General features: G+C 40.7%; 1 protein-coding gene across 2 annotated transcripts in view; it reads left to right on the top strand.

Annotated features, from left to right (window-relative positions):
* The window catches only part of DGUOK (deoxyguanosine kinase), a 33808-nt gene that overhangs the window by 4256 nt on the left and 15794 nt on the right, over nt 1–13758 (top strand). Inside the window, exon 2 of one of the 2 annotated variants that reach the window (XM_061431889.1) lies at nt 6474–6586. The exons of the other annotated variant lie outside the window; for it this stretch is intronic. Within the exon in view, the coding sequence (XP_061287873.1) occupies nt 6474–6586 (113 nt within the window). The remainder of the gene's footprint in view (nt 1–6473; nt 6587–13758) is intronic. 2 annotated transcript variants of the gene reach the window in all.

Below are 13758 nucleotides of genomic sequence, written 5' to 3'. Positions count from 1 at the left end.
TCTGTGTGCTCACATAACATTTTGTACCCACAACTTCTGCAGCACTTGAGTTCTGTTGAGATTGTTGACACCCTCAGTACTTTTCCTGGATTAGCCACAGAGTGTCTTGTTCATCGTTGTGTCACCAGCATCTAACCCATGTGTGGCCTATTGTACTCATTCAGTGTTTGCTAGATGCTTGAATCCTGGGCTGTGATAGCCGTGTGCAAGTTAGTCATTGGTATCCACAGAGGAAACACAATAAACTGCTTGTACAATCAAACAGTTATCTTGTTCTCTAACCACAGGTGACATTCCCCCCCACCCCCAAAAGTCGGAGTATCCATTCAGGAAACCTGAACAGGGGAAGGTGAACCCCTGTCCCAGCTGGAGTTAGATAAGTTTAGAGGGACCTGTCTTGTTTTCTGCTCTAAATGTTGCTAATCTGACCCCGCAGGTACACACAGTAGCACGTAAGGAAATGGATCAGTGAAGCAGCAAGTAATGGCATCTAGCATGAGTTGTGAGCCATATGTTATGATTAAAAGTCAAAGCTTGGGATCTAGAATCCCTTAAAATCTAAAAAATAAAATACCTACCCTATCTTTTTTATATAAGTGTATCCATCACTAAAGTGTATTATCACCTTCCAAAGTCAGTTATTTTGTGTTTACAAACCTAAATTGAATAAAGGATTGCTGTAGGAACTTTTGTTAGTGAGTCATCTCAGACTAGTCTCATTTTTTTTTTTCCCCTGTCTTGGTTTTCAAAGACCCAGCAGAGAAGAAACCTCTCTTTTGCCATTTAGAGGCTTGTATGTAAAGCAGTAGAGAGCGTTCCTAATAACATTCCAGCATTCACAATTAGTGATTTAACATTGCTAATGTCATCTTTTATTTTCATTAAATGTAAACATTTGGGCAAGATTCCTAGGGAAAAAAGGAATCTTTGTATATTGGATACAATGTTAGGAATAAATTGGATTCTCTGTTGCTGTGATTTACATCATTCTATCCATCCATCTCGTTCTTAGCACCTGGCCAGATACTCAGGATGCAAAGGAAATAAGGTTGGTTCCTGTCTTCAAAACGTGAGTTCCCAGTCTAGCTGGAGAGACTGATGAGTCAACAAATAATTACACTGTGATGCCTTTTAAAGCAGAACAGGCAGTAATTAACTCTGCCCAGGGATAAAGTGGAGCTGGAGAGAGTTCAAGGAGACCTCACTGAGAAGGAGACACTGAAAGGATGAATCAGCTGGTGGGCAGAGCTGGGGAGGGCATTCCGGACCAGCAAAGGTCTGTGCTGAGTGCAGAAGCTTAACTACACTTTGGAAGTTGTGAGGACTGTTTTTTTTTTCTCTTTTTTTAACAATGATTTTTTTTTCTTCTCATGAAAAGAAGAGAAAGTAATCAGGGCTGAAATATATCAAGTTTCTTTTAAGTCAGCTGATGATTTTTTTCCCAGAATGCTTTTATGCTCAGAGTCTCAATATAAGTTCCTTGAGGGCAGCATCTCAGCTTACTTCATTTTAGTTATAGTACCCACCGTTAGTGGCTACTCTGTAAACATCTGTTGGTTGAATGAATGAATATAGCATCAGATATAGTTCCTGAAATAAAGGCTTTAAATTTTCTTTGGAAGAATTTTTTTGCTTAAAGATAGGCAGTTTTATATTTACTGCTTTTGCTTGCTTCTTGGTAAAGGATTTTACATCTTGTTCAGAAGAAAATGCCTAGAGATCATGGTATATTTAAGAGGCTCCCATGAACTACAGCTGTAAGCGTTACATCAAGATACTATCTTAACTACTAGGTTTTAGTATAATGTAAATCCCATGGACAGAGGAGCCTGGTAGGCTGCAGTCCATGGGGTCGCTAGGAGTCAGACACGACTGAGCGACTTCACTTTCACTTTTCACTTGCATGCATTGGAGAAGGAAATGGCAACCCAGTCCAGTGTTCTTGCCTGGAGAATCCCAGGGACGGGGGAGCCTGGTGGGCTGCCATCTGTGGGGTCGCACAGAGTCGGACATGACTGAAGTGACTTAGCAGCAGCTGCAGCAGCTGTAACAGGCATTGTATTGCTAGTTTATAGAAAAACTTGTGGGAGGAAAAAAAAACATGATTTAGGAAAAGATGAATGTTAACAACAGAACTGTTTGATCCATCCTGTGGAATGACAATACTGGTGCTAATAAAAGTCAACTTGTTGATGTAATGTGCTCTAATCACAAAGTACCTCCCACCCTTTCTCAAGTCACGGCACACATAATACAGTACAGTGATAGCCAAGGCCCTAAGGGAGCGTTTAATGCTGCTTATGAGGCCTGAAACCTCCCAAGTTTCATGATATTAGACGTATACTGAAAAAGAACAGTTAATTGTTTTAAGTCTGAGATAATGATATCAGAAGACGCTGGTGCTCAGTATAGAGACCAGACAAGGGGGAGGCATTTTTCAGCTGGCCCAGTGTTACTCTGAAGAAGAGAACGTCTGGACACAGATGTTCTGGTCACTAGGAGGAAACCAGTGTAGCAGTGGAGAACCAGACAGCACCATTCTTATGAAACCCCTGGGAATATTTTAAAACCTAAGTCTTAAAAAAATAAAACTTTTTAAGTTTCATTTCCTTTTAGGAAAAAGAAAAAAACTATTATGGTCAAGTATCATAACCCCCCAAAAAGTTATGTATTATAAATACATAATTTTGAATTATTTTTTAAAATAATTATTCTGTATTGGTGGGTGGTGCTTGGCACAGCTGAGCTCCATTGGAGTGCAGTTCTGTGGTCATTCTACGGTAAATTACCCAGGCTCTCCGAGCCCTACAGTGACATGGATGGCAAAGTTCCTAGGACCTTCCATCAGCATTCACTGTTATTCTTTGCTGAAAGTCTAGCTTCTCGTTTTTAAAGTGGCTTTCCAAAATTTTTGGAATAGGGAGTGGTGTGCAAGTTGGGGGTGTTGCACTGGTGTGATTGTTCCAGTAATTGGGACTGTGTATTTCCCATTACATCTCGTTTATTGGCATTCCGGGTTTTGTGTGTTTAAATAGCACCAGTCGGTTTCTCAGAGTACTGACTGCCCTTGGATGAACTAATAGTGTCTGATCTCAGATGTGAAGTTGGCACACCCTACCCCTCAGGGCCCTTCCTTTCCATCTGCAATTGTTCCTTGGGTAGTTGTTTTTAACTTTAAAAAAATTTAATTCGAACAACCATTTTACCCCACCCATGTAAGAAATCAGTTACCTTCATCTTTTCATGTGAATTAAAATAGTTTTTCAGCCCATAGCCGGGAACCATGTTTTAGCTTTCATCAAAAACCTGCAATCTAAATATTGACCATCTCTGCCAAATATTTTGAACTAGGGACGATTCAGGGCTGGCAGATGTCTGATAATAGAAAATTCAACCAGCTTGTAGTTCCTGCATCCCTGTTGGGCACTCCATGACAAGCCCAGAAGGTCTTCTTTGGTAGTCTGGGATGTGGTTTTGGAACCTATATTTTTTAAAAACCACCTCTGTTGATTGTGATCAGATTGTTCTGGATACAATCTGAAATGTAAGTCTACATCACAGTCACTTAGGGCATACTTGAAAAATGTGGATTCCTGGGGGTCCAACCTCAGAGATTCAGATCCTGTTAGGAAACCAAAATTGAGACCCATGAAAAATCAAACCAATTAAATGCTAAATGTATCAGAGGCAGTTAATAAATATTTGTTTGAGTCAACTGCCCAACATGGTAGGAATTTGGTGTGAGCTAGAGATGTCCTGAACTTTGTGGAAGAGGTGGGCCTTGGGCATGATGGGGAAGGGATTTAGACACAGGCCGAACAGAGCAGGGAAAGGCATTTATTCATGGAAGTGTGGGAGGGGCAGAGGCGCGCAGGAGCTCGGTGGACGTGGGATTGAGAGATGAGCATGACTGTACAAAATGCACAGATTTCTGTTGTGTGTTTTTCACCCCCTGTGTTCAGAGAGGAGTTGGAGCAGTGTATGATAAATGTCACATATTGGATGTGTGGGCTCTCCTGCTGAGACATCTCTTTACTCCCAGTCATCAACCATGAATGGCTGATAGAATCGATGGAAGGATGCCTCCCCTTTCCTTCACTTAGTTCCATTTGGGTTCCTTCTAAGGGTGGAATTCACTTGAGAAAGATCATCTCTGATAGGGGAGATTGAGCTCCAAGTGCTCAATTGTTTTGGATGTTTTGGTTTTTAATAGATGTGGGTTTCGTAGGGAACTGAAATTAATAATGTATGTTTGATTCACTCGGCTGGGTCATTAGTCTGGGCTTTGGTTCCTGCCTTGGAGGAACCCCGTCTTCTACTTAGAGAAACAGAATTACAGTGGCAGTGATGGAGTCTTATCCACATCGCCAGGCCAAGCACAAGCATTGCCGGGCCAATCCAGCTTATAGGTGTGAGGTCCTGAAAGGCTGCACACAGGATGCGTATCTAAGCAGAATCCTGAAGACTGAGTAGTAGCTGGTCAGAGGAGGAGAGGAGGTTCCCCAGGAAGTGGGAAAGCACATGCGAAGGCACATTTGCAGCAGACCACACGGCCTGATTAAAGTTGCAAGGCGTTTGGTCCAGCGGGAGCTCTAGGTGTCTGAAGAGAAGCTAAGGCAGAACCGTCTATGCAGGGGCCAGGTTTTTATATGTCTTACAGGCCATGCTGGCCTTCCCTGGTGGCTCAGACAGTAAAGAATCTGCCCGCAATACAGGAGACCTGGGTTCGATCCCTGGATCAGAAAGATCCCCTGGAAAAGAAAGTGGCAACCCACTCCAACCTATTGCCTGGAGAATTCCATGGATAGAGAAGCTTGGTGGCCTGCAGTCCATGGGGTCATAGAGAGTCAGGCATGACTGAGAGACTTTCATCGTCACCACCACCGTCATACGCCATGCTAAAGGGTTTGAATTTTGTCATGAAGGGAGTAGGGACCTGTCAGAGGATTTTAGGCAGGGTTATTTTGTGTGGTGTGGCTGCTGCAGTATGAATAATGGATTGAAGAGGGCAAGGCCAGAGTTTGAGAGGCAAGAAATGAGAGCCTGGTCTTGAGTGGGAAATGGGAATAGAAGGACAGATGGGGAAGGCATGTTCAACATGTTAGAAGGCATGTTCAACATGTTAGAAGGCATGTTCAACAGCACTTGGCGGCCACTTGAGGTTTGGCAGAGGAGGAAGTTGTGACTGAGTGGATAGTGCTGTTGTGCCCTGAGATTGGGATATGGGAGGAAGCTCAGTTTGGTGGGGAAGATGGTGAGTTCATTTAGCAAATGTCAGTACTTCGAGGTGCTTGTGGGACATTCAAGTGGAAATGTCTGGAGGGCTCTTAGTCTGGAATTTAGGAAGGTGTGGGCTAGATGTTGGTGTAAATGGGAAGAGGGAACTTAAATGTTGTGGTACTGGGTTAATTTCATCTCCAGAATATTTCTCATAGCAGTCACTACTTTCCACCTCCTCTGCTGTTGCCTTGGTTGAAGCTCCTGTTGTGTTCCAACCTAGCTGGTGGAGTGTCTTTTAAAAATGAGGTGGTAACTTGTTATTTTCCTGCTTAAAACTCTTCCTCAGTGGTTTCCCATTGCCCTTCTTCGCATGGTACAAGGCCCCGTGTGGCCTGGCCCGCCCTGCCTGCTGCCCTCTCCACGCTCACTTTTTGCCGTCCTTCTCCCTCTTTTGACCACACTGTCGCTGCAGTGCCTTCTTCACGGCCACAGATTCTCTTCTTTCCCCTTGTGCACTCTTTTTCTCTTTTCCTGACCTTTGCCCCCATCCTTGGCCTGGCTGCTCTCTCTCCCCTTACCCACCCTTGACCTGACCAGTCCTCGTCTTTCAGGTCTCACCTCAGGTCACATTTTTCAGAGGAACCTTCCTTGATCTTTCGAGCTACATTAGAGTCAGCATGCATTTTTCTTTCCTAGCACTAACACAGTTTGTTGTTAGTTACTCATGTGTTTGCTTGGTGTCTGTCTCTCACACAAGCTCTGTGAGGGCAGAATCCGTACAAAAAATCTGTGTTTTGTTTACCGTGGTACCACCAGTGCCAGACGGTTCTGAGCACGTAATAGCACTCCCTGAGTATTGGTTAGATTTGTTGAATGAATGAGGGTCATTGTCTTCATTTTCTATAGAAAAACTTGCAATTTTATACTGTCACAGAATAACTGACTGTGATTCAAGGTTTATAACATATGTAGTTGATTTCGTCTACTTTTGAGAGTATTCCATTTTTAACTGTTATTAAATACTCTATTCCTCTGGGAGGTTGGGGCAATAAAATTACAAATCCAATCTTAGGGGTATTTTTCCTCCCTTTTACCTGCATTCATCATGGTGAGTCTGGTTGGCATGGCATGACCTGTCATCTATCTGACAGTGATGTGGCTGCTGAGTTGGGTGTTTGTGGAAGAGTTGAGTAGCAGCCTTCTCCTGTAACCTGATTTGGGAAGTGTCCCAATACATGCTATTTGCATTGCAGCTGTGGGAAAATCCACCTTTGTGAAGTTACTCACGAAAACTTACCCAGAGTGGCACGTAGCTACAGAACCTGTAGCAACATGGCAGAATGTCCTGGCTGCTGGCTCCCAAAAAGTAAGTTTTCAGTTGTGGTGGGTAGTTGGCAGGCTTGGGTTCATAAACTAGTTGCAGTAATCTAATTTGCTCCGAGTAGGTGAAGTAGTCCATTTTGTGTCTCCTTTTTAAAATACCTTCATTTCAGAAAGCAGACCGTGTACATCAGGGAGGGATGACTTGTTTGAATGTGTTAAGTTTTGATTTTTGTAGTTTTGACATTTCTGTTTAAGTGATTGCCTCTGTTCTTTCCAGTTTCCCAAAGCATGGCCAGCCATCCTGTCATTGAAGATTAATTTTGTCATTCCTACCCTTAAGTATTTTATTGAAATTGACCATCAGGAATAGTAGTTAATTACAGTGATTTTAGCTTAGTTTTGAAGTCTTAGAAATTGAAAGGAATCTTAGAGAAGATCTTGTCACATTTTAAGTCAATGCAGAAATCATAGCTAACGTTTATAAAGTGCATACTATGTGCCAGGCACTGTCCTGTCCCAAACACTGTACATTTCACAGATGCCTTGTGGCTGAAGCCCTCCCGTCAGTATGTTGCTGTGCGAGAGGCCACAGGCTTGGTTTCTCACTAGCCACATCAGTGTGAGTAGGGAACAACCAATTGGACGTGACCCGCAGAAGCAACTGAGGGAGTGGCAGCATCTCCGCAGACTCCTGTAGTTCCAGGAGCAGTCACGAGTACCTCATTCTTGCTTTTAACAGCCTATTGTTAGAAAGTTCTTGTATGAGCCACTTTGCATACCTGTGACTCTGATTCATTGGTTCAAGTTCTGACTCTTAAGACTTTTAACTTTTCCACATGGCAACTCTTCATTCATTTCTAAGGCAATGATTTCTTGATTTTTTGCCCCGTTGAGTCTTCTCTTTGAAATCAAATACCATTTTCCTCCAGACTGTTTCTCATGCAGAAGTAACTTTGTGTAGGAGATGCACTCCTGTCTGTTGGTTTTCCACCTAGATTTTAGTAAGAGTAGCACTCAGAGCTGAACAGGACATCTTAGATGTCGTCTACATGGTACAGAATACCACAGAACTGGTTCTCCGTGCCCTTTGCTTGTGCTTCCAACTTAGGATCGTGTTACCTTTTTTGGCAGACACTTATACTTACTGAGGATATTTGTTTTTTTTAAACTGTCTCCATCTATGTATGTACACGTGTGTGTGTATTTGTGAGATTAACTTTTCTATTTAGTAAATAAATTATCTTTTTCTGAGTATGCCACAGGGCACCTGCTTTGGGGATTTAAAAATATAACCACAGATTTGGTACTGTTTCCTTCAAGAAGGAAATAGTATTAATTCTTTTATTCTTAATTCTCCCCTGGAGTGTGATCTGGACTTGGTGACTTGCTTCTAATGAGTACAGTGTAGCAGGATTAATAGTGTGTGACTTTCTGTGGTAGGTGGTAAAAGACACCGTATCTTCCGTCCTGCTCTCTCTCGATCACTTTTGGCTCTGGGGCTGCCAGCTGCCCTGTGATGCAGCGTACCTGTCTGTGAAGGGGTCCACGCAGCAAGGAACTGGTCCTGCCAGGAGCCGTGTGACTGAGTCTTCTTGGAAGCAAATCCTTGAATCCCCAGTCAAGTCTTCAGATGACTGTAGCCTCAGCCAATATCCTGACTGAAATCTCATGGAAAACCCTGAGGCAGAACCACCTGGCTAAGCTGTGTCCTGAATTCCTTTCCCGTAGAAGTGGATTTAATGAATGTCTTTTTTTGTTTAAGCCACTAAATTTTGGCACAACTTAGATAATTACTACTCTGATAATCCCATTGTCTGGAAATAAAACAGTTAACATTTTTGTCCTTTTAAATTTTTTTAAAAGGACAAAATGTATATATTAACACACATATAAATGTATGAAACATACACACATTTCATCTTTTAAAAAATGTATTTATGGCTGTGCTGGGTCTTCGTGGCTGCGCAGGCTTTTTCTCTAGTTGCGGCACGCAGGGACTGCTCTCATTGCGCTGCTCGGGCTTCTCACTGGTGGCTTCTCTGGTTGCGGAGCATGGGCTCTAGGTGACCAGGCCTCATTGGTTGCAGTGTGCGTGCTAAGTAGTAGCTGGCGCATGGGCTTACTGCTCCAAGGCATGTGAGATCTTGCCGGACCAGGGATCCAACCAGTGTCCCCTGCCCTGGCAAGTGGATTCTTTACACTGAGCCACCAGGGATGCCCACGTTTCCTCTTTTAAAGTAAAAATTGTGACTGTCACTTGCACGTCCCTTGATACCCAAGGCCTTCTTCCTTTCCGTTAATGTCGTTTTAACGGTTGCTGTATGATGTTACACTGTATAATGTGGTGTACTATCATTTAGTCATCCAGCCTTATTTTGAATGTTTACTTTTCTAATTTCTGCTTATTATAAACTGTCACAATGATGAATATTTTTGTAGCATATCTTTTTTTCTTTTTAATGGCTTAATTTTGAGGGTAATCTAGAAGTGGTATTTGGATGTCCCCAAATTACATGTTTTGTTGAGACTTTAGTTACATTTTGTAAAATCTTCCTTCAGAAAAGTTTTACTATTTTTCTCATATTTTCAGCAACACAGGGTATTATTTTTTTATCCTTTCTGACTTGAGAGTGAAGAAAATGAATGGTATGTTATTTTATTTTTCATTTATTTGATTATTAATTTGTAAGGCCTCCTCAGACAACCATTTTGCTTTTTTGCATTTCTTTTTCTTGGAGATGGTCTTGATTCCTGTCTCCTGTACAATGTCATGAACCTCCGTCTATAGTTCATCAGGCACTCTGTCTATCAGATCTAGTCCCTTAAATCTAATTCTCACTTCTATTGTATGTCATAAGGGATTTGATTTAGGTCATACCTGAATGGTCTAGTGCTTTTCTCCACTTTCTTCGATTTCAGTCTGAATTTGGCAATAAGGTGTTCATGATCTGAGCCACAGTCAGCTTCTGGTCTTGTTTATGCTGACTGTATAGAGCTTCTCCATCTTTGGCTGCAAAGAATATAATCAATCTGATTTCGGTGTTGACCATCTGGTGATGTCCATGTGTAGAGTCTTCTCTTGTGTTGTTGGAAGAGGGTGTTTGCTATGACCAGTGCATTTTCTTGGCAAAACTCTATTAGCCTTTGCCCTGCTTCAATCTGTATTCCAAGGCCAAATTTGCCTGTTACTCCAGGTGTTTCTTGACTTCCTACTTTTGCATTCTAGCCCCCTATGATGAAATGACATCTTTTTTGGGTGTTAGTTCTAGAAGGTCTTGTAGGTCTTCATAGAACCATTCAATTTCAGCTTCTTCAGCATTACTGGTTGGGGCATAGACTTGGGTTACTGTAATATTAAATGGATTGCCTTGGAAATGAACAGAGATCATTCTGTCGTTTTTGAGATTGCATACAAGTACTGCATTTCGGACTCTCTTGTTGACTATGACGGCTACTCTATTTCTTCTAAGGGATTCCTGCCCGCAGTAGTAGATATAATGGTCATCTGAGTTAAATCCACCCATTCCAGTCCATCTTAGTTCGCTGATTCCTAGAATGTTGATATTCACTCTTGGCATCTCCTGTTTGACCACTTCCAATTTGCCTTGATTCATGGACCTGACAGTCCAGGTTCCTATGCAATTTTGCTCTTTACAGCATCGGACCTTGCTTCTATCACCAGTCCCATCTACAACTGGGTGGTGTTTTTGCTTTGGCTGCATCCCTTCATCAGAAAACTAAGATCATGGCATCCGGTCCCATCACTTCATGGCAGATAGATGGAGAAACAGTGGAAACAGTGCTGACTTTATTTTTCTGGGCTCCAAATTCACTGCAGATGGTGATTGCAGCAATGAAATTAAAAAATGCTTACTCCTTGGAAGGAAATTTATGACCAGCCTAGATAGCATATTGAAAAGCAGAGACATCACTTTGTCAACAAAGGTCCGTCTAGTCAAGGCTATGGTTTTTCCAGTGGTCATGTATGGATGTGAGAGTTGGACTGTGAAGAAAGCTGAGCACTGAAGAATTGATGCTTTCGAACTGTGGTGTTGGAGAAGACTCTTGAGAGTCCCTTGGACTGCAAGGAGATCCAACCAGTCTATCCTAAAGGAGATCAGTCCTTGGTGTTCATTGGAAGGACTGATGCTAAAGCTGAAACTCCAATACTTTGGCCACCTGATGTGAAGAGCTGACTCATTGGAAAAGACCCTGATGCTGGGAAAGATGGGAAGGCGGGAGAAGGGGATGACAGAGGATGAGATGGTTGGATGGCATCACTGACTTGATGGACATGGGTTTGGGTAGACTCCCGGAGTTGGTGATGGACAGGGAGGCCTGGCGTGCTGTGGTTCACGGGGTTGCAAAGAGTCGTACATGACTGAGCGACTGAACTGAACTGAACTGATTACCAATTAATTGAACAACTTTTTAATCTTTATTGGCTATGTTTTAGTATTCTTTATGAACTGCTTGTTCAAACCTCTTGCCACTTTTTCCTCCTATTGAGATCTTCAGGTTTTTGTACTGGCTTCATAAGAACTCATTGTATTGTTAAATATCTTAACTCTTTGTCATATACTGTCGATTCTTTCCCCAGTGTTGTCATTTTTTCTTTGCCTTTCTGTATGGGATATTTCGCAATGTAATACTTGAAAGTTTTTATGTGGTCAGAGCTACATTTTCTTCGTAGTTACTGCCTTTGATGTGAAAGTCTAAAAAAACCTGTTACAAGCCCAAGGTGATAAAAACATGCACTTGTTTTTCTTTCTTTTGCTTTTAAGGTTTTACCCTTTATGTGACTTTGAAAGTTACAGGAGTCTTAATTTTCCCCCAATTGTTATCTGCATTTCCAGTAATAGTCATGTTGAGTGGTTATATATTTTGTGGTTATTGTGACTGGGAACTGTTTTTCCATCATCTTTTTCAAACTGGTTATTGCTGTTTTAAAGAAAAGCAGTTGATTGTTGTATATGTCTTGTGTGACTTAATTCTCTCTCTTCTCTCTTTTTTTTTTTTTTTGCTTTATTTGCTTGAGGTTTTAGAAAATAATAGTTTTCTCTAAATCCTAATCACTTGTAAGGGCTTTCCAATATCCAAACCTCATTTCTGGTTTCTTTTGTTAGATAGAAGTTCCAGAATAATATTAAATAGTAGCAGTGATGGTAGTCACCCTTATCTTTTCTGTCTTTAGTGAAACTACCTCTAATGTATCATCATTAAGTTCTGTGCTTGTCATTCATTTCAATAGACTGTGTGGAGGAGGTACCCTTCTATTACTAAGATATTAACTGTTTTTATCAGTATCAGATGTTAAGTTTTCATCAAAAGCCTTTTTTAGCATCTAGTGAGATAACCATGGGATTTTTCTTTCCTTTGCTTTTTTCTCTTAGTGTTAGTCATAGATTTGATAATGATGTCATCCTCACATTCCTAGAATGAACCCTTTTGATCATGGTGTACTGTTGCATTAATTTGCTAATACGTTGTTTGGACTTTTGCATGTGTATTTATAAATTTAATTGGTATTACTATTTGGGTATACAGTTTTTGACAGGTTTTACCATCAGGGTTATGAAAATGAATTGAGCTTTGTATCATTTTTAGCATAGAAATTGTCTATTCCTTGAAGGTATGATAGAAATTAGTTTCAAAATTACATGGACTTGGTGTTGTTTGAGGGGAATATTGGACAACTCTTTCTTCCTCAATTATTATTCAGGGTTTTTAGTCACTTTTGATAATTTTTTTCCAAAGAATTGCCTTTTATTAAGATTTTCAAATTTAATAATGTAAAATTTGTACATGTCTTTTATGCTTTAAATTCTGTATTGAGAGTTATTTTATTGTTTGTCTCATGTTGCTTATCTGTGTGAATATTTTGAAAGGAAAAGACTTGGTAGATGATTATTTATTCTTTTTTAAAAGGTGCAATTAATAGATTGTAATTTTTAATTCTGTTGGGGCTTGCATTCTAGTTCATTACTTTTTGCTTTTAAATTTATTTCTCAGAATTTTTGTATTTTGAAAAGTCTTTAATAAAGTTAATGATTAATTTGTGTATTTTCCCCTTTTTTCTGCCTTAATAATACTGTTGGCCAAAAAGGTTCACTAGGTTTTCTCCCACCTGTTTTTGGCCAACCCGATAAAAGCATTTGCAATGGGAAAGTTTCTTCGTAGAATAACTTATGGCCCTATCTTCTAGATTTTGACATATGAGACTGTAACTGAAATTTCTAAAAAATATGTAATTGTAGTTTTAACTTATTTTTTGCCTAAGAATTATTTTTAGTGTTTTACATATTCTGAGTAGATTTTGTATGTTTATTATTTTGTTAATCTAGTTTTATTTTGTTAAGATCAGTGTGGCTGATACAGTTTCTCATTGGGGAAACTTACTGAGGTTTTCTTCATGGCCTGTGTATGGTCAGTTTTCATAAGTTTGCCATGGACTTTTAAGAAGAGTATGTATTTCCGTAAATTCTGTGTAGTTTGATGTCACATATTTTATCCATTCTAAGATGCCATTGATTATGAGACTATCAATTTAGTGACACTCCTAAGGAATAATTAAAATGTCTGTTCTGTTTAGTAAGCATTGTACTATGTATCCCAGTTTCCGATATGTGAAAAAAATGGTTTAGAGTCTAATCCTCCAAGTTCTCTACAGGTTTTTTTTTTTAATTAAATGCTAAGAGAAGTGTACTAAAGTTTTGTGCTTTTATTATGTTTTGCCCATTTCTCCTTGTATTTTTAAAAATATTTATTTACTTATTTTTTATTTTTACATAAAATAAATGGGTCTTTGTGGCTGTACACTGGCCTCCTCTAGCTGCGGCGAGCAGCGGGGAGGCCCCTGTCTCGCTCCAGTGCGTGGTCTTCCTCTTGTGGGGGCTTCGCTTGTGTCAAGCACAGGCTCTGGCACGCGGGCCTCAGTAGTTTCAGTGCACAGGCTCAGCAGCTGTGGCTCTGCAGCTCTGGAGCACAGGCTTAGTTGCTCTGAGGCATGCAGGGTCATCCTGGACCAGGGATTGAATCCATGTTTCCTGCATTGACAGGCAGATTCTTCACCACTGGATCACCAGGGAAGTCCCTAATGCTTTTTTTCTTAATACAGCTTTGCCACATCTGCTTTCTTTTTATTTGCACCTACTTGATGGATTTTTCTGCCCCTTTGTTTTCAACTAATATCTGTCATCTTGGTTTGGTGTTTCA

This window comes from Bos javanicus, chromosome 11 (assembly GCF_032452875.1).
Source record: "Bos javanicus breed banteng chromosome 11, ARS-OSU_banteng_1.0, whole genome shotgun sequence".
In the NCBI taxonomy this organism is placed as follows: Eukaryota; Metazoa; Chordata; class Mammalia; order Artiodactyla; family Bovidae; genus Bos; species Bos javanicus.
Note: the sequence above shows the minus strand (reverse complement) of the source record. Positions and strands in the feature narration are given on the sequence as shown.